The sequence below is a fragment of the Drosophila nasuta genome, chromosome 2L (assembly GCF_023558535.2).
Source record: "Drosophila nasuta strain 15112-1781.00 chromosome 2L, ASM2355853v1, whole genome shotgun sequence".
In the NCBI taxonomy this organism is placed as follows: domain Eukaryota; kingdom Metazoa; phylum Arthropoda; class Insecta; order Diptera; family Drosophilidae; genus Drosophila; species Drosophila nasuta.
Window position 1 is genome coordinate 18,184,914 of NC_083455.1, and position 21,890 is coordinate 18,206,803.

At 36.1% G+C, this 21,890-nt stretch overlaps 1 protein-coding gene across 1 annotated transcript in view; it reads left to right on the forward strand.

Annotated features, from left to right (window-relative positions):
* LOC132783678 (trichohyalin) overlaps positions 1 to 21,890 on the forward strand; it is a 104,439-nt gene that overhangs the window by 35,485 nt on the left and 47,064 nt on the right. Inside the window, exon 3 of the mRNA XM_060789002.1 lies at positions 17,074 to 17,177. Coding sequence (XP_060644985.1) covers positions 17,074 to 17,177 — 104 coding nt within the window. The remainder of the gene's footprint in view (positions 1 to 17,073; positions 17,178 to 21,890) is intronic.

Genomic DNA, 21,890 nt, shown 5'->3' on the forward strand with positions numbered 1-21,890 from the left:
TTTTGAATGTAATTTAAATGGACAATTTTATGCAGCGGAAGTTTGTGCAGCAATTGGATAAACAAATTGCACCGAAAAACTCAACGGAAATGCTAACAAAAATAGCTCACAGGAATTCAAATAGAGCATGAATATGATTTATTTTTTCTTTCGATGAACTAAATTCATAAATTCAACACAATTTTGCAGCCACAATTACGCAATTCGCTGATGATGAAAGCAACAAAATTTCACCTGATTTGAATGATAAACATACGCAAATTATATAAAATAAAAATGGGTCTGGCAAATATTGACAACTCACAGCTCGTTATGGATATCACAAAAGGCAAATGGCAACAGTTTTCAAAGCGGAACAAAGTGCAAACATTATTCGTCTGCCCTTCAGAAGGGCAAAAGCAGCGTGTAAAATTTTTATTGTACAGAGAGAAATAATATATATATAATTTCCGTAGGGAAATAAGGTATTCATGATGTTTTTCCTCTGGGCTGTCAATCCTACAATTTGTTATCGCAAAATTGTTTGTTTATTCAACAAATGAGCTGAGCACTAATGTAAATTTCAACTAGAAAGATTGAAAGTTTAAATTAAACCTGTCGAAGCCTTAAGCCGCAAACGGTTTAAACTTAAACTAAGTCTAAAACTTTCGGCCAACAGCTTCAATTCCCCTTGGGTAAACTTAGTTCCCCTTCTCTCGCTTTTGCTACAAATAAATTTGTTAAGCTCTATTTTCGCTTGTAATTTGTAAGTGAAAAATCAACAAAAGAGTTGCCCAAAAACTTGTTTGCAAATTGCGGCGAGTTCTCATTCTCATTCTCGTTGTTGTTCTCGTTGTCGTTCTCGTTTCAAGCCACCCGAAAAAACCATTTGTATAAATGTAAATTTCTATTATACATGGTATATAAATATACTATATAGAGCTGACCCTGAACTTGCGGTCTGAGCTCAGCTTGGTCGATTGAGCAGCGTGTGAATATTTATACGCTAATCAATGTGCGACTCTTATTTATGGGCGTGTGCTTCAAATATGTTTTCGAGTAAATAACAAATTCAGCTTAAGTATTCGCCGGATTACGTGTTTGAGGGCAAACGCAAATGGCCTATGACACGTGGGTCATAACCGCATATGCTGTAAGACTGTAAAGGCCATAAAGCTCGCTTTTGGGGACTTTTGTGGACTGCGGACGTTGTATCCATATGAAGATTGAGTTAGACATAAAACTAACTTGGCTTGGATTCAAAAAAATGTAAAACTCTGCGGGGTGCTTTACTGATTCTTGAATTTGTTTGAATTTGGATTTGCTTGATTAAAAAGAAGAATTTGTTTTAATTATTATTGCGAGAAGAACTTTGATACTTTAAAGTTCAAAGTTCATTTTTATGATTTAATTATTTAAATTTTTGCAAGTTTACTTCAACAAAAAAAGTCATTAACTATAAGAATATGCAAAAGGCACTTTTTTAGTTTTGTTTTTGTTGCACTGTTCTCAAGAACACAGTAAGTTTACTTTTAAAAAATAGTTTTTCCATAAGTTACTTTGAAACTTTTTCGTTCTTTTAAATTCGTTACTACGTTTTCTTTAGTTCATCTCAAACATTTGTGTCACCATTAATCTTCGGCAAAAGATTGGTTTGCTAATTGAATATTAATCTATAAAATATGTCATAGGAATCAAAGTGATAAATGACTGTTGGCATTCACTGAATAGAGCGACCCAAAACTAGCGAAAAAAAAATACAACAAAAAATAAATGTAGACAGGTATCGCATTCTAATGAAATGTCGACTTAAATAAATCTTAAAACCACATTTGCATTTGACGTTGTAACGTAAGTTTCATTGAAAAATGCAACGGGCACGTTTTGAGAATCTTTTTTTTTTTTGCTTTTTCTCTTTTTAACAATGCTTTTATTATAAGGTTTCCATTTCAATTTGTGCGCAGCTTTTTGATAACGTTATTAATTGTTGTGCTTGGGGAGAGCAGCTTTTTATACCCGCTACCAATAGGGTAGAAGGGTATTATAACTTTGTGCCGGCAGGAAATGTATGTAACAGGTAGAAGGAGGCATCTCCGACCCTATAAAGTATATATATTCTTGATCAGCGTCAACAGCCGAGACGATATAGCCATGTCCGTCTGTCCGTCTGTCTGTCTGGCCGTCTGTCCGTATGAAACACTGGATCTCAGACTATAAGAGATAGAACAGCATTTGTAATGCTTGCACGCAGATCAAGTTTGTTTCAAATTTTTGCCATCCCCACTTTACTATATCGATTCACCAAACATATTATATTTATATTTTTAGTATTTTTGGTATATTTTGAGAATAATACCGCAACATTTAGCTTTTATTCAAAATGGGTAGCGGGTATTTCACAGTCGAGCACACTCGACTGTAACTTTCTTACTTGTTTGTTTTGCTTTTGCTTCAGGGCGTCAATTTGTCAGCTTTTGTAATCCGGTTTTATGATGAGGATGAGACAATAATATAATCAATAAATACTTATTACGACCTAATTGGGAAAACGGTCAACGGTCATTTAATGAATATTTGCAATGATTAATACATTTTAGTGAAATTTAATTCATTAGATCATATTATATATTTAGCAGTGAATTAACAAAGTTTTTATACCCGCTACCCATAGGGTAGAAGGGTATTATAACTTTGTGCCGGCAGGAAATGTATGTAACAGGTAGAAGGAGGCATCTCCGACCCTATAAAGTATATATATTCTTGATCAGCGTCAACAGCCGAGACGATATAGCCATGTCCGTCTGTCCGTCTGTCCGTCTGTGTGTCTGTCCGTCCGTCCGTATGAACACCTAGACCTCAGAGACTATAAGAGATAGAGCTATAGTTTTTTTTCGACAACATTTGTTATGTTTGCACGCAGATCAAGTTTGTTTCAAATTTTTGCCACGCCCACTTCCGCCCCCGCAAAACAAAAAAATCGAATAACAAGCGTAATTTTAAAGCTAGAGTTCCGAATTTTGGTATATATAATAACTACTATAGTAGTTATGATTTCTGAAAATTTGGTTGCGATCAGATAAAAATTGTCGAAGTTATAAAAGAAATATTTTTGTATGGGCAAAAACGCCTACTTACTAGGGGTCTTAGTTGCTTTGGCTGACAATCTGGTATATTGTGCCGTCTATGGTATATTTTGAATGCGGTACTATGTCGATATACCAAATATACCATTTGGTATATTTTTAGTATTTTTGCAGTATATTCGGTATATTTTGAGAAAATACAGCAAATTATATTTATTTTATTCAAAATGGGTAGCGGGTATCTCACAGTCGAGTACACTCGACTGTAGCTTTCTTACTTGTTTGAGTTTAATTAAATCACTTAATTGGCTAAATAAATGGTGCTATTTATATAGATTCTGGTTGCAAATTGGACCTCATTAAATATATGCTCATAGATCATTTAGTTTGTTCATCAATCAATAGCTGCTGGGGAAATTCATTGAAGCGCAGACCAAAGCAACGCTCAATCAATTTTAATGCAATTGTTCATGAAATTTTGCTAATGCAATTGCATTGTGTTGCATTTTTTGTCGTCAATTAAGCTTTTGCCGCAGAAGCCATTCGAGAGTTGAGTCCGGCATTGCATTTAGCCATAATTGCATGCCACGCCATATAAAAAAAAATGTCGCTAGCTTTGTTGTTGTCGTTGTTGTTGCCACATTTGCATCCACAATTTATGCACAGTTTTTCTATGTTTTTCTTTGCTGGTTTTCTGCTTTCTTTTGCTCAGTAATTACGACAACTGTAGGGAATACAACTTGTGATTGCGCGTATAAGAAACGTGAAATTTGAAATTATAATGAAGTTGGGTTTTCTTTTTTTTAAGGGACCTCAAAACTTGGCGGTTGTTAAGTTTATCACCAATGGAAATTGTTTATTAGCCAGTGCAGAAAGTAAAGTTGTGTCCAAGTAGATGAAAAGTTGCTGATAAATTTGCAATGATGAAAAAGTTGCATGATTTAAAGCACAAATCTAGCTTTAAAATGCTATTTTATAAAAGTATATAAATGACTTTTAAATGCAAATATTTGTTATATGATGGATAGTTTTGCTGAAATGAAAGTTAGTGTTGTCTTTGATTGATTTGCAAAGTAAAGAAAATTCTTGTTGAGGTGAGGAATGTCACAACCAAACGACACATAATTGACTGAAGGTCTGCCACATGTTGACAACAGTTCAAAGACATTAGCAACTAATGATTTAATTAATTGTAATTGCTTTTATTACCCAACTTAATTATAGAAACTGAATAACCACAGTCGACAATTACATAGTGTTCGATATTGTGCCCAATAAATTTAGCTTTCTTTGACTCAACTTCTCGACCTCTGTGCGCATTTAAATCTTGTATCTGTTCATTAATATGTAATTAGCTACGCTTGCATTGCATTTAGTTTGGCCTCTGTTAGCCTATTGCTTCCTTATGTACAATTGAAACACATGCAGAGATTAAGAGTATCCATAACACACAAAAGTCCCACGTGCCCAATGCATTTTGATGGCATTTTAAGTGCCGAAACTAAGGCAACAGCTGCCGTGATATTCGTTCGTCAGCTCATCAACATTATCATCATTTGATACCAACGAAAAAAACAGAGAAGAGAAAGAAAGAAATGGAGGAAGGAAGAGACTGGGAATCTACTAAAAAAGCCACGTGGCGACATTTGCACTGTGGGGCAATTTAGTGGGGAAAAAGTCAACACAAGACTATATAGTGACAGTGAAGGAAAGGAAAAAAGTCGAGACAACAACAATTTATGTGAGCGTGAAAACAAATTGCCTTTCCGTATGGAAAATTATTGCATGTGCAGTCAAATAAAGTCAAGAGAAGAAAACCCTCAAAAGACAGACTGCGCCTGAAGTTGCAGTGGGGCACAATGTTGATGCAGCTACTGAGCACGCATAGGAATTGATGACAAATCATGAATTTGTCACAGCAACAAAACACACACATCTAGAGAGAACTCAACGAGGGCACACACCTGCAAAGGAGGAGGTGGAGGTGGAGGAGAAGTTGTGGTGTAGAGTAGGCTAACAGGAAGAGTAGGCAGTGAAGCAGTCACGTCACAACAATGACCATTCGCATGTCTCATGCGTCACGTGAGGCATTTACGCAATCAACGCACACAGCCTCTCACTCTGCGTTTGCCTCCTTGTGCAATTTGGTTGCCATGTTTACCGATTATACCCTGTACCTAGAGAGAGTAAGAGAGTAAGCTAAACTACGAATAGCTTATAAAGAAAGCAAAGATAATACGCGTTGAGATGGAAAAGAAAGTTTCCAAATCGTTTTAAGGAAATAAAAAGAAGTTTATTAAAATACTAAAAATATACCGAAAGCTATATTTGGTATAATAATATAGTACTGTATTTGAGATTTACCATAGAAGCAAAATATATCAGATAGTCCGCCAGAGCATCTAAGACCCATATTAAGTAGGCGTTTTTACACTTACAAAAGTATTTCTTAAATAACTTCAACAACTTGAACTTGTTAAATTTCTCAGCAAAACAATTTACAAATATTTATGTAAAGGTTATTTTATTTAAGAGTTTTCTTAGAAGGAATTGATTTTTCAACTTTTTCGTCTATAATAATTAAGTGTAAAATTTGTGCAGTCCTTAACTGCACTGCAGTCCTTAACTGCACAAATTTTACAATTAATTATTATAGACCTTGAAACAATACATTATCATAATAACAATTATTATTAGAAGGTTTTCTATTAAACAAAAAAAGAGTATAGGCTAATTTGGCCAGGTTAATTTAAAGGTAAACAATGTTAATTAATTAATATATTTTTTAGAAGAGAATACATTTTACATTATTATAATTGATAATTAGTTTAAAAATATTCCTAACGAACTTACAGGGTATTTCACCGAGCGTTTATCTTTCGCACAGTTCTCTTAATATCATTGCGCTTGGGTATTTTAGCTTGGCAACATTTGAAGCACACCTACACACACACACCACAAAACAGCACACACCACCGCACTCCACAGCACAGCACACACATCACAGCAGAGAACACCGCACCGCAGCAGAGTCCGAAGTAGTATCTCGAATCTGCCTTGAATGCGTTTTTGCACGTTTCGCAATGTAGAGCCAAAGTGTCAACAGAATGTGCTGCTCGTCGGTTGCGTCTCCATTGGCAACTCATCTCTCAGTTCTCGCTTCGCACAATTCCAATTCCAATCGGATAGTATCGACTGAGTGTCGAGTATTATATAGTAAGAGGCGGCAGTAGTATCTCTTAGTGGGCCTGTGGCACATGTCGCAAGCGGCTTTTCGGCCTTTACAATTTGTCGTCGTCGTCGTCCCCTTTGGTTTTTTTTGTGTGTGTTTCGAAAATGTTTTACAAGTGAGTGAAATTTGTGTGTACGCTTCTGTTTTAGTTTTTCCCGTTGTGATTTGACTTTTTTTCCTTCGTTTTTCTTCGGATTTTCCTCTTTTTTTTTTTTGTTGTTGTCTGGTGATATTTGATTGATGTTGTTGTGCAGCGACTTTGGATTTACTTCTCCGTTGCGACTCTTTATAAATTGGATATTAACTAATGAGTTTAAGCGATTTTTGGGGAGCCAAATGCTCTCTGTTTGGCCTTTTGTTTTGCTACGGTTTTTGTTGTGAAAGCGCCAGTTGAAAATAAAATGGAAAGGGGAAGGTATCAAGGGGGAAGGAATAAGCATTTGTCTGCGCTGAACGATGTGTGTGTTCGTTCTATAGAAAACGAAATTGAAGAAGCTTTGTGGGAACCAAGTGTGAAAGAAGCATTGTGAAAGTCATTCATAAATAGAAAGACCCCAACTATGCGCTTTAATTTGATCTGCGAACAATGCTATTTGTTTGTTTACTCTTGTCTGCGTATAAAAAAACAAAATTATTGCTGTGATTAACAGCTGTGTAATGAGATGTATTTGTTGCCTGATGAATTGGCAAAGTTACGGGCAAAACATTGTTAAGCATAGGTATTGCTAGCACTCTAATTGGCAGTTTGAAACTAATTTGAGGTTTTTATGAAGAACTTAAATGTGGGCACAAAAGCGAGGCAGAGAATAGTGTTGATTATTATTGTACTTTTGAGATATAGAAGTGCGTAAAAATACTGTTTAAATTAAAGAAAACTACACAGAAAGAAAAAGATCTAGATTGAAAAGTAGATTGCGAATCTTGATTTAAGATTTGGTTGATTTTATTATTGAAACAAGATTATAATCTAGATTAGGAAATCAAATCTGTAGAATTTTGATATTGATTTAGGAAAAAAGCTTTTGATTTAATTTTGATATAGAAACTTTTGTTCACGATTTGATTTTTGATTTTAGTACGTTTTTTTCTGTTTATTTGAAAAGTAAATTTTGCATTTATTTTGTTTGAAATATTGTATTTTTCAGAAATCTAGAATTCTAACTTTAAAACTTTCGACTCATTGCTCAAACTGCTAATTTTTTTTAGTAATAGGTTTATAGTTCTTATGTTAACAGAGGCAGCTTCATTTGTAGGATAGTTTTCTAGTTTCTATTGACAAAGTTTCTTTCCTTGACACTTGTGTTAAAATTCTATAAAGAGATCTTAGACTATTTAAAATTAGCTTCAAATTTCGCTGACTTAATACACTCTTTTCAATCTCTTAAATCTTTGGTTAACTAGCTGTTTGATATAGATTTAACTTACCTAAACTTACTATGAATCACCATCTCACATAGAAAGGGTATATCATAAAAGTTAGATAAGAAATGTAAATAAAAACAGGCAAATGCACCTGCCCCAATGCACAACAAATTAGTCGCCCACGCAGCAACAACAAGAACTCTCACTCTCTCTGTCTCTGTCTCCATCTGCATCTACATCTATAGCTGCATTTGTTTGTAGGGCCACTTGATACATGATGAGACATAAGTGTATCGAGTGAAGCATAAACCTTATGCGCCTGCAGGCTACTACAATACATAATTCCACCACATGAATCACGTGGCGTATTTATAAAACGACAACAGTGGGGCATCATCATGATCATTACGATCATCATGATCATCATTATCTGCTTCGCTCATGATCATCCCCACATGATCAACAACAACTCAGCCAAAACTCTATTTTTGCGCGTATCTTCAGCTCGGCCGGACTCTTGGTAGGCAGACACAGACACATACACAGACACCAACATCGACCCGGACATGGCGACATATCCATAGCTATAGTCATACACTATCCCATACTCTTTTCATGCAGTCGGCATAGCCGGCCACTTCACCGATGAAGCAGCAGCATCAACATAAGCGAAATTAGTTCAAATTCTATATTTAAAAGTAGGACTGCCAGCAAAATGTTGCACCCGTTTGTTGCGTTCTCATCGTGCCACACTCTCAACACCTCTTGCCTCTGCAGTTTTCCAAACGATGCGCAACGCGTTGGAAAACACTTGTTTGGGTTTTCGGCTTTTCCGACCACAAAATTTGCCGTTGTTGTCTGTCTGTCTGTCTGTGAGTTTGTGTTGCATGCATTATGCACGACTAGTTGAATTTGTGAGTACTTAACAACACTGACTGACCGTCTAACTGACACAAGGTGGCCACTTGGCAGTTTACAGACCGCGAAGTTGGGAGTTATAAAAAGCAGCTAAAATACCCTGTAAAAAAGAGAGAACATAAATGGAGAGATGAGGTTAAGGTGCAGCTGAAGGCTTTGCAATTTTGTGTTTATTAAAGCTTTATGAACTTGCCAAAAAGTTTTTAAAGTTTTTAAGCTTGCAAATAACTTTTCGAAGCACTCTGACGCAACTTCAAAGAATTCTCCCTCTAAAAGTCGTTCAATATTTGACAATTCTTATTCAAAATTTAAGTGCTTTTTGCTAAGCATTTGTCATTAGAGCACGCCCACACAACTCACAAATTCAATAATTGCTTAGAAGAGCAGAGCATAACAAAGCGGCATATTAACCGCCTTCCGCCAAAAACAAATATTGAGTCGGGGCATTATCTTTGCGAAAAGTTGTTGTTGAAATGTTTACGCTCAGTTTCGTCCATTTTACATGGGTAGAAAACATTACGCGGATCGCTCAACCAAAACGACGCCGGTTGTTGAGTTTTTCTGTTGTTCAGTGTTGTTGTTAAGGCGGCTCAGAATCAATTATGTGTTATTGTTATTGTTATTGCTATTGCTGTTTTGCCATTCTTGTGCCACATATTGTTTGCAAACTTCTGTTGGCTTCATTAAAATTTTTGTATTTTTTCCGTTTTTTTAATTTTTTGCAAATTTTCTTGTACTACGTCTTTCAATTAATACGAGTAATGGACACTTTTTGCGCCGAATTTCCGCTCTCAAGTTCCAGCTGAGTGCGCTAATGTTTAAAATCGTTCTTTACGGGGAATAATGTCGACAAGGGTAGCTAAGATTATATATACAAATATCAAGAGAAAGAGTTAGAATGTTCATGAGTCGAATTTCAGAATATTAAGAACAAAGAAAGTTGCTATAAAAGCAATGCACTTGGAATAGACTAATTAAAAACAATTTTAATGCTTACAGCATAATTCCCGGTCATGTTCATTTCTTGTTTATTATGCATTGCTTAATTTTGAGGGCCAATCGAAGCAAAAGAATCCGTTCCAAGAATTTGAAGTTAAAATCGAGACTGTGTTTGCACTCGAAATATGTTTCATTACATTATGTGAATTCTTTTGGGTTGGAAAACAAAAGAACAACATAAAATCGCTTACACCGAAATGCCATTTTGGTCAAAGCAAAAAAAAATACATAATTTCTGTTCCGCAGAGTGTTGAGTGGCTATTTATAACGTAATTCTCGGTTGACCGCAATTTGAATAGACGTCTATTCTCCATGTGTGTGTGTTTGGAACATAAACTACAATATTTTGGATTGGGGTTGCGGTCGGTCTTTGGCAATGCCTGAGACTGAGACTGGAAATGATGATGTAATTTTCCAAAACGAATAAAATATCAATTTGTTTATGACCAAAGAGCAAAAAGGAAATGATGGTAATTAAGTTGTTCTTAGGATAAATTGAAATATTTAAAAGTGGAGTGCAACAAAAAAGAATAACAATGTCATATATTAGTATAGTATTATTCTCAGTTTTTACCTGCAATGATTTTTCTTTTTTTTGCTTTGCTCCATTGATCCACATACAAAGGGTAATTAGTGCAATGATGCTAATGAAAGAGAGAAGTCGGCACTTCATAGAGAGACACAAGACACAGGTTGTAATAGTCTTCTGGCAAAGTTTTCCATTTCTTATCTGCCCTGGCGTATTTCAATTTGCACATATATGGATGGCAGAGAGAAGTCGTCGGCTCTCTCTGATGTCGTTTTGTACTTATCTACAGCTGGGCTTCACATCGCGTGTCTCATTAGAAAATGCGACACATTCGCGACGGTTTTCTAACCTCAATGCTGACAACTGTCTTCCATGTTGCCGACGCGTCGCTTCAGCAACAGCAACCGCCACAGCAGAGCAACAGCAACACATCTATCATAACCATCGTTACAATACACAACATCGTATGTATATGTAAGGCACTCAGCACCATATATGACTTAATGTGTGCCTCTAGAAAAAGTGTGGCAAAGCGGGCGAGCCGAGCCGAGCAGGTTGCACATTTGCCATATCTGATGAGGAGACATTGCCACAACAAGCGGCAGCAGCAACAACAACAACAGCAACTGGCAACGGTAGCAGGTTGTTATCGTTACTCTTTTTGCTATACTCATTTGCTGCTTATATGCTTTTTATCGAGTTTGTAATGTTTGGCAAAAGGGAACAGTGCTCCCATTTATTCATAATTAATTCCGACTTAATGTGGATATTAGTCTTATTATTAGCTTTATAGTTTGGGGCTTTGGTTAATGAGACCATTGCCATGGAACCTTTTGCATAGGAAAGTCGCGATTTTCACTGATTAGTTGCATAAAGTGTGTCAACAAATATTGTTGTTGGTAATATCGTGGTCTCCTCTTTAATCTGTGGGTGTTGCTTGAAAAATTCCTTATATAGGCAAAAAGTATAAATATGATTATTATATAGTCCAAACCTACAATATTCCTTTTTTTTAAGAAATTAAGAATAATTCCAAAGAACTTTAATAGCTTTTGGTAATATTTAAAAAATATCATAGAATTCTTTCAACAACAGATCTGAGTTCCATGGGGCTAATTACGCTAGAGAGGTATCTAGTCTTCTTATAAAAATATTGGACTATATACATATATACCTAAAATATGTTCACAAATTCATCATCAATTTGGTATATGTTGGTACTATAATAATATATATTTACACTTTTTGCGTATGTTTTATATACGGAATTTTAAAGTCTACAATATTTGTATTTATTTTCTACACTTTATTTATTTTGAAGTCAATATAGCAAGTTTCATTCTCAACTTATTTATTTGAAAATAAAAGCATTTCGTTATTTTAGTATTGCATTATTCAGGAACCAGCAATACAAATTTAAAATAATTTCTGAATATAAATAGCATATAAATGTACAAATATATAAATATATTTATATCTTTATTATATTTACAACTAATTTAAAATGTCTATTGCTCTTTAACACTCTTATCCGAATCATTAATTTTGTGGTTGAGCGTATTTCCAGTTCGTTGTCAAGTTTCAACGTTTGCACTTTGGTTCCGTTTCCCCGTTTCTTATTGTAATCCATTATGTGATGCTTGCTTGATTGTCAGTGTGTGTGTGTGTGTGAGTGTGTGTGCTTCACTTTGAAGCAAAATTCTGCTAATGTTCATTAATAACTCATGCGTTAAACAAAAGCACGGTTGCTATACTCCATCCTCCTCCTCCTCCTCCTCGCTGTAGCCACGCCACCTGCCTGTCCACCTCTATCACTCAGTCTGTCTCTCAACTGTCTCGCTGTCTCTCTCCGCCTCTCTCTCTCTCTCTCTCTCTCTCTTTTTGACTGCTGAAGCTGTCTGACAAACCAGACCAGAGTCTTTGGAGTACTGCGCGTTCAATGGCTTTTAAGCGTGTGCAGTACAATGAGTTATTGTGAATTAGACTGTTGCAAGCTGACATGACAATGCCGGCAAAGAGTAGAAGGAGGAACTACGAATCACGGGAATTACTCTATAATACTATTTATGTGTGTTTTTTTGAATTGAATAGAACTTGTAATTATCTTTCGCGAAAAAGATGGAAATCCACCATCCAAAAAAAAAAAGATTCGCTTTCATGTTGTTGGGCAATTAAATTGCATAAATTAGACGAAAAGGTCACCCAGTTATGCGAAGAACAAAAGAATTGATTAATGGGAATGTTCACAAGCAGCAGAAATTCCAACACACACACACACACACAGCACAGCACTTGAATAAGAACTCGCATAATGAACTCATTGTACCGCTTCGTTGATCCGTTCCATGCAAAGGAAGTGGCCAATTTAATTATACCCATAATGCAAATGTTTTGAGAGATTGGGGGGCAAGAGTGTGGAGTGGTGGGGTTTGAGGTTAGCAGATCAGCAGAGCGCCAATCTGATGATTAAAGCAATTGACTGTGGTCAAAGTGAAAGTACGCAAATTGTGTGGCAGAGATAAAACCAACTTCAAAGACGCGCAGCGAATCTTGCAATTGGCAAAGGCGGAAAGCAAGCAGTGCAAGTGCGGGCCAAGTGGTGCAAGCAGTGCACGACTGTCAAATACCCTTGAAAAGTTGTTCTTGAGAAACGTTATTTAATTCTAACTAAATTTTAAGTCTGTTTCAATTGTGTTTTGGTTAATTTTCTGTCACTTCTACTAAAATCAAACTACCCTTCAGCTGATCTACAGGGTAGAGCTCACTGCGCTGCTTGAATTTCAATTAAATTGACCAATGGAGATTTTTGGGGGGAGGAGCAGGCCACCACTTCAATGTTTGCTTTACCCAAACAAATAAGACAAGGGATTACATGCTTTCTCTCCTCTCTCGCTCTCCCTCTCTCTCTTTCTCGGTCCAAAACACTGCCCTCGAGCTGCAATTGTGCATAAACAAAAGTTGCTTTTTGGTCAACTGGCAAACAGTTTCAACTGCAATTAAGTTTAATGGAAGCTCATTAAGCGACATACGAATTGTTTTCCACCCCATCCCACCCAGCCAGGGCGTGGCCAGTGGACGAGTTTTGGCAATTGCATAATACAAGAGCTCTAGACTTTGTCTCACGCTCTGCTTTTCATTTCCTTTCCGTTTTATGAGGGAAAAATTTGCAACTGCGTGCGGAAATCGCATAGCTGTCATAATTTTCAAGAGCGGAACCCTAAAAAAAAGAAAACGAAGGAAAGCAAAGAAAAGAAAAACCCTTGCCAAATGCCATTACAACAAAAAAAAAACTGTCAACTGTAGCAATTCCATTTCCCTCTTCCCATTTTTTTGTTAGCGAGTTTCCGTTGCGTCCTTGCAACACGACAACAATTAAAATGCAGCCTGTGGCGTCAATAAAACGAACAATTGTCAGGTTGTAAAAAGAACGTTTTACAGCATCAGCTGCAGACAAAAGCTACGATTTTTGTTTTTTTACGTTGCATTGTTGTAGATGTAGTTGTTGCTGCTGCTGAACAAGATTATAAACTGTGCTGTGGTATCGGATTAATTAGAGATGAATAAACACTTTTTGCATAACATGATTAATTTTGCAAAACGTAAACGGAAGGCGACAACAATAAAAAAAGTTGAAGGATTTTCATGTGCATAATCAATGCTAAATATTTATGGAAACGTTTTGAATAGTAAAATATTTCCATTAAATATAATGCATTAAAAGCATTAGACAATTCAAAATGCTGTACATTTTTCATGAGCTTTTATCATTTATTATTTATTTATTTAATCATTCGAGTGGTAAAATATGAATAATATTTGAATGAACATTAAATATAATGCATTTAATGTTGAATAATTCATTATTGATTAGGTTTTACATATAATTGAAGTATATTATTGTCTTAACTAAAGTGAAATCAAATGTCAATTTTATTGATTGGTTTTTAGAATTTTCTGTTGACAACGTTAACTTCTAATATTTCAATATATATATATTCTAAGTATATATATTCTAAATATATGTAAAGTATTTTAAATGAAATAGCCTTTTTTATAGTATTTTTGCAGTATATTAATTCGGTGTATTCTAAGAAAAATACCGCATTGTTTTGTTTTGAATATTTATTTTAGTTTTGGTGAAACTATAACTCTTTTCGATTAGTGCTGAATTTAAAATAGCCTGTGGTATATTTTTAGTATTTTGTGGTATATTATTTTGGATAGTTTTACTTTGATTAATAATTTTAGTTTTGATGAATCTAGAATTATTTTCGATTAGTCATGAATTTAAATTCAAAATTTATATGTGGAATATATTTTATTCACTTTTAATGGATTTCAAAAACTCCCAACTAAGAATTTGTATAACTTTTAGAGACTTTCTAGTTGACGCTAACAAAGTTTAACAGTCTGCATCGTGAATTTCTATAATTTCCGCTGACATTTCGCGCAGTTTTCTATTGTTTGGCTGTGCTTGCACAATGTGACAGCAATTTCATTGTCAAGGTTTCGTGATTGTGTCGTCAACTTGGTCGAAGCAACGCCCTTTGCACACATTCCACGCCTAAAAGACACGCCCAGAAAACAAGGCAGCCACAACGATGGTGGGTAACAAGTTTTATCAATGCAGGTAACACGTAGAGTTTGTGCCATTAATTAAGCCCAATTTTGATGTGGAGCAGCAAACTCTGAAAAGAGATGGGAAATACATGTTGTTGTGGTGATTGAGAAGGAAGTTGGGGGAAGGAGAAGCACTACTCACAACTGCCGACTGCCCGGCAAATGGGTTTAATTATGCAAAACGAGAGACGAGCAGCGTTGAATCAACTGAAGCATAAACATTGTGCGGAAATTGAGCCAAAGAATCATACACAAAACAAATACGAGTTGTAATGTGCCTCAATGGTGGGGGAAGAGGATGAGAGCACTTGCTTATAAACAAATTGCACTTTAAAATAGCTCAACAAAGTTTGTCTGTCTGTCTTCGCATTGCATTCGTGACGTTGTTATAAATATTTATTATATCATCACCATAGCACAGGGAGAGGATATTAAAAGAGAAGCGTTAGGGGGTTGTAACTGCAACTACGTCGTAATTAAAATACATTATTAATGAAATGCAAATGTGAAGAAATTAATGAAAAATGCAATAGACAATGACGCTGCTCCACAGCGAAGACACACACGAAGTATACGTAATATATTTTTGCCTGTGTGTCAACCCCGTGTATCCTTTTTTTCTACTGGCTCCTGTTTTTTTTTATGTATCTTGCCCGTTTTATCCACTTTGTGCTTGCTTATCGCTTTAAACTTTTTTCTCCCAGTTTTTTCTGCACTTTTTTCACTGCTGCATAATTAAAATGAAAGTTTTTCTTGCTCGGAATTGTTAATGTATTTATAATAGCTTTTAGTTTCAAGGACAGCCCCGCTGCACTGCTTGCTGCGTAACGCACTTAGCCTCAAGCAGTGTTTTTGTACATTGCACTTTCTATAGGCATCACATTCAATTCCATTCGCACCTGACGTCAATTGAACGAGAACGAAAACGAGAACGCAAAGCTTAAATGCGTTTTATGCCATAAACAATTTGGCCAAGAAATTTGCATGCTGTGAGATTACAAAGCACCTACCCCCCTTTCCTCCCTTTCCTATTTAACTTACCGTCTCAACCTTGAAGTTTTCTCACCACACTCTCTCACAGTAGTTGCTGCTATAATTAGAGATGAACGTTGCGTGTGCTTACACGCAACACACACGGGCCAGCAATAAATAACAACTTAACCTCTAGTTTAGCCATGACTAGGGAAGGGAGTGGCAGCGTTGCCAGACTGTCAAATAACTTAACGTTAAACTGCTGACAACTTATTGATGGCAAAGTTGCGTATACGTAATTTAAGTTCAACTCACTTTGAAGTTTTGAAGTTTGTTGTGAACTTTTCAACTGGCATAGTTGCTGTCAATTTTCTCATGCAGTTGCTGATAACGAAAACAAAAAGAAAAAAAAAACTGGTTAATTTGGTTTTGCTTTTAACGAATACTCTTTTTTTTGCAGTCGACAACAGGTGCGCACGCATTGACAATTGCATTGCGCTTTAATTACATTTAATTATGCGACAAGAAAATTGAATTAAATGCGCTGAACTGTTGCAGTTTTTCGCAGTTGTCATTGCACAGTAAATAAAAAGAAATTCATGTGCCGGGGAAACACAGAAAAATGTCGCCTTGTTGACAGAGACAGGCGAAGCAGCTTTTGGTATTAATTGTTGTTAAAGCTGCTGTTGAAGTTGTTGCACACATAAATTACAGTTATGTGCGGCACTTTGGCTGCTAACGGAAACGCAGTTGGCAATGCTAATTCCTTTTTAGCTAAAGCAAACGGACAAGCTGCGTTTCCTGCGCCAATCTTTTTCTTTTTTAGTTTTTTGCTACAGCATTTTCAATTAGCGCTTCTGGAACGGAAGTCGCACAAAAAACAAGCGAACTGGAAAAAGTGGAAATTTTTTTTTTTTAGCACCCACTTAGGGAGTATGACTCGTTAAATATAAAAAAAAAAGAAAAGCAACCAGCACGCATAACGCATAATTTTTTCGGCAACTTGACTATTGAGTTTGCTTCGCTTTTCGTATTTTCCAATTTTCACCTGTTTTCATTTGATTTGGATTTTTGGATTATTGTGTATTTGCTCAGCGAAGCGCACAGTCGATGATGATGAGTGCCATCTCTTGTAATTTCACACAGATTTGCGCAGTTGAAAGCAATGTGAAAATACAAGAAAAACGACTATTGCGCACGCCAAAAATATTTTCCTATAATTTTCAATTAATTTTCTGCATATTTTCGGTTTATTTGCCACGCACAATTAAGTTGACCAGTAGCTGTGAGTTAACAGTGCGCACTTAACATCTGTACACTGATTTCCAAAAGTATGCAACACATTATAATAAATACTTTTTTATTGTTCTTATTTGCAGTGGACGTTCGTATAGCAAGGATAGCCAGAAGAGCTCGCACAGCGATCTGAGCTCATTGTGCAACGGCAGCGGCTCCCCAAAATTATTGGCAAAAACTCCACTGCGTAAGTCAATTAACAAAATTAATTTCGTATAAATATTATATTTAGTAAGTCATAAGTTAAAAACAATTTACTTGGCTGCCTAAAAGTAGGCAACATTTTCTATTCGAAGATCGCTGCAACACTACTTGCAATGTAAAGCGGTTTACTGCCGCAAGCAGTTTGTACTCGCAAGCAGTTCATATTGCTAACTGCCTGCAACATTTGTTGCCACTTAAGAGCGAATGAAACTTGTTTCCAAATCTCCCAGCTGCAAAGAAAGACTTGGAGAAAAAAAGGCCAAGCCGAAGAACCTCAGCACAGAAAGTCAAAACAACGAACCGGCTTTTTAGAGCAGCTGCTTTAAGAGCTGTTGTTGTAGGAGCGCAGCTTCGTCTGCGAGTGTGTGCGTGCATGTATGTATCTAGATACAAATGTATCTGCAACGATAAAACGGCACAACACAAATTCCATTTAGCCTGCACCATTTTCAGTCTCTTTAGTCTGCGGCGGGTTTTCAATGTTGTCGCGCCGCTTGCGCTCGTTATGATATTGTTTTCATGTTGTTATTTTCTTTTGCGTGTCGTGTCGTGTCGCGTTCTCTAGTGTTGTGTTGTGTGTGTTCTTTGCCGTGTTTATGGCGCGTTCTTCAACACGAAAGAATTCAATGTGCAATTTACACACGTGCAGTAGGCCCACTCCAATTGTGATAACAAATTAAAAATTAAACCAACATGCAGATAAAAAAAATTCTCAAAAGATAAAAAAAATAATGTGAGAATATAAAGTGAAAAAATATCAAAATAGTACGCAAAAAATGGTTGCTAATTAAGGGGTTGATTCCCACTGCGACGCTTTTTTTTGACCCCTATTTCAATTGTGCCAAACTCTTGTTTTCTTCTTTATGTGCGACAAACAGACAGCAAAACGGGTTTCGAGTCTATAGAATGCCGGTTTCGGAAATGAAAATATGTATGCAGCGAATGTGAAACAATCAAGCGGGCAACACCTGAACTTTAATTTTTAGCTTTTACCTGCGCTGCGCTGCATTTGACGTCATTCAAGTCCGGCTATTGTAATAGCAGTGAATGAAGTCGGCATTGAAATTAGAGACGCAGTTTCAAACAGATTTTGGTGCTGTCACACATTGCTTTTGATTTATCAACTTTATATAAAATCGAAGCATTGAAATTAGCTATATATATATTGGAATATTTTGAAGATGCTTTTCACTGTAAAATTTGTGATTGAAATGCGATTTGATGATTATACATATATGAATATACCATTATTTGAATTCATAGTTTTTTTTTATCGTAGATTTTGGTTAAATCAAAAGCTACGATTGCGATTGCATGATTAGCAATGAATTTTATAGTAATCACATTAGCTTTTTACCTAAAGTTTTATCGATTCTAAGTCAAAAATTAAAGGGCATTGACAAGTCTTAGGAAAGAATTAGTTTCTGCCACAAATTCATCTTAAATTATACAAAAAAGTGTCTTCTATTTACAACATATAGCTAAAAACCTAAAGCGTATTCAGATTGCTTGCTATTTCAAACACTTTTTAGCTTCTTTCTAGTTGATTATTTCATGCTGTGATTCTGTTTTTGTTTCTGTCTATGGCCCCAAGGCGATCAACTCGTGTGTGTTGCGCTGCGTTCATTGAATAACCAAAAAGCAAACGAATATTCGCATTTGGTTTGCTGTGCTGTGCTGTGTTTTTTGGGGCGCACAATCAAACAGTCTTTCAATCAATCAATCACGCAGTTCATTCTGTCTCGCCAGTTAACATATTTGCCGCGCTGCTCTTGTTAACGTTGTTGTTGTTGTTGCTGTTGCTGTTGTTGGTCTTGGCCATAAATTATGCGGCTAATCATTTTGTTACAGTTTACAGTTTGTGGCAAGTTTTGCTTTGCCTTTCGTTCTCACGAAGCCGCAAAATTGTTTGCCACGACTCTTCACGTGCCGCCCGAGAAACTGAAGTTCTCTATACACAATCTCTGGCTCACTCTTTCTCTCTCTCATTCTCTATGCTCCCTCTATCAATGGTGTCTTGAAGCGCCGTTAGCTTTTGTGTCTGCAGCCAGAAAGTTCATTTACCTAGACACCGGGCAAAAGCTACTCGTTGAAACGTGCCTCGTTCTATAAGGTTCGAGATCAAATTCATTAAATGCCACAGCATTAAAGAGGAAGTTCTTAGGTTCTTAGTGCTTAGGTCGAGGCGAGCATTATGCCTAATGTGGCAGATACATAAAACGTAGAAAAAAAGTAGAGTTCATAACTCTAGGAAATATTACAAACATAAAAACCTTTAAAAGGGATTATTCCTAAAAAGGCTGTAAATCATTTTTACAATATAAATGGGGTTTTTTTTTGTAAGAACTAGCTTTCAAGGCGTTTTCTTCGAATTCAAATGCAATTAACAATTAATTTGTAATTATCGCGAATGTCAAGCGATAACAGGTTCTCTTCACACTCATATTCGCTCTTTCTCTATGTTTTTTTTTTTGTGATTAGAAATGAATGCTTTAATGTGTATTAAGAGCGAAGAATAGCAAAAAGGGTCAGTTGAGTATGTGAAAGTTATGCTTAACCATGATTAATGATGATTGATGTGGCCCCTCAAATTGCCCCAAACAAAGTCCACTTCCATAGACGATTCTTCTGCTGCTCGTAGAAATGTGTAAACATTAAATTGCGGTGCGAACTCGAGATTCTTCTCTAACATTACATTAATAATGTTGTAAAGTTAGACAAGTGCAAGTGCGACACCTGTTTCCGGCATTTGTTGAGTTCCCAAGTGCTCGCCAAGTGCATCCAGATACATTCTTTTTGCCCACTCTTTCTCTCTCCTCTCTTGCTGTCTTTCTTCGGCAGTCTCTTCTCATAGAAAACTATAGAGTATTTGCGTGTTTTGTGTGTTTATCATTGTGAGACTGCTATTATTTTCATTATGCAGTCGAGAGAGTCGCTTTTCTTGCTCCTGCAAGTGACGGTTAGACGACGCTTGACTGTTGACTGTGCGGCTACTTTTGATGCCCTGTAACGCAACAGAAAGGGGTATGATGAGCAAAACGAAGAGTTTTCAAGGAGAGTACAAAACTGCAGTCAACATATAATTCTACATTGCACAATCTTTTATTTAATATGATATCTTTGGGACATCTCATAAGATTATCCTCTCTTTTACTTACTCATAGTCCAAAACTGAACATTTTGATTCTACAATGAAGATCAAAAATATTTGAACAAATTGTTCATATTCTACCAAGTTGATTATTAATCTCTCTAAGGTGTTTTAAAAAGTTGTCAATCTTTATTTTCTACTTCAGGGTACTTTTCTAGTCTTATTTATAATGCAAAACTGAGGTCAGCATTTTGATTCTACTTTGTAGCACATGAAATATTGTCAATCTTCAATTCTATTTGATCTCTTCCCTCTATAGGGTATCTCTTTGGGTTACATACTTTCTTTTACCTTATTTATACTTGACTTTTTTCATGCTCTTTCTTAATTTTCACTTGACGTGCTGTGGCATGCTTTGTGCTTTTGCGCTTTTTACATTATTATTATCATATTTGCATTTTTGCGCTCTCAGTCATTTACTATCCCGCTCTCACACTCTATGTCGCTGTCTCGCTTGAATTTATAATTCACAATCGAGCTGGCTCAACACAAGCGTAACTAGCGAACTCTCCTGTCTCTCTCTCTCACTCTCTTTCGCTCTTTCTATAACTGAGCTCAGCTGTCTGTCAGAAGGCGCTTTGAAAAGTTGATGTCGGCTTTTTTTGTGCTGTCGTTGTACTGAACTATGCATGTCTCCCTTCCTCCCCCTCGCTATAGTAATTTTTTTTGCAGCGAGTATTTCGCTCTGTGGCGCTTTGTAATTATGTGGGAAATTCGCAAAATGCTAGACAGAAATTTTACTTTTTGTTTTGTTGTTTTGCTTGTTGCCTATAGACATATTATTTATTTTCTTTTCATTTACTGCAATTTTTTTTACATTATTGTTTCTGTAATAATACGCTTAACTATGCGAGAAAGTGTTGTAGGCGTAGAGAGAGAGAGAGGGAGAAAAAAAACTCGAGCTCAAACTTATGTTGTAAAACATGCACAACAACAAAGTACAAATATCTCGTTTGTAAAACATGAAAGGTTTTGTGTTTTTGCAATGGAAAATTGTGCAATTTTGTATATGGAAAATACTTGTAGAAAAGTGCTGTAAAATGTGGAAAAACTAGCAGAATTTTTAAAAAATTAGTTAACTCTTTTGCTGCAAATTGTTTGCACAACAAATTTGTCAAGCAGTGCGAGTCCTTTAATGGAAAAGAGACAAGCAGTGCAGTTGCATGTTTCTAGCACTGCAAGCAGTGCATTCGACATACTTTGACAGCTTCAATTTTAAGTTCAAAGCTTTCAATTAGAGTGCTTATTACATTTGTAAGTTTTTTCTACCAAATACTGCTCTCATATTTCACAGAACATTTACGAGTTGAAACTGACGCAGCCTAGAGCAAGGGCTGCATTCGTTGTGCTCGTAAAAACTAGAGTATCAATTATGATAATCAGCTGTGCCGAACAGGAAAATGGACGCCCTTTTCTTTTACGAAATGTAATGTGACCTCAGGGAGGAAATACGGCAAAGTGACTACGAAAACAACTTGCAGCCACATCAACTTTCACTTGTAAAAATATCGCCAATTGATTTTGCTTGGACTTCGGCGTTGTTTT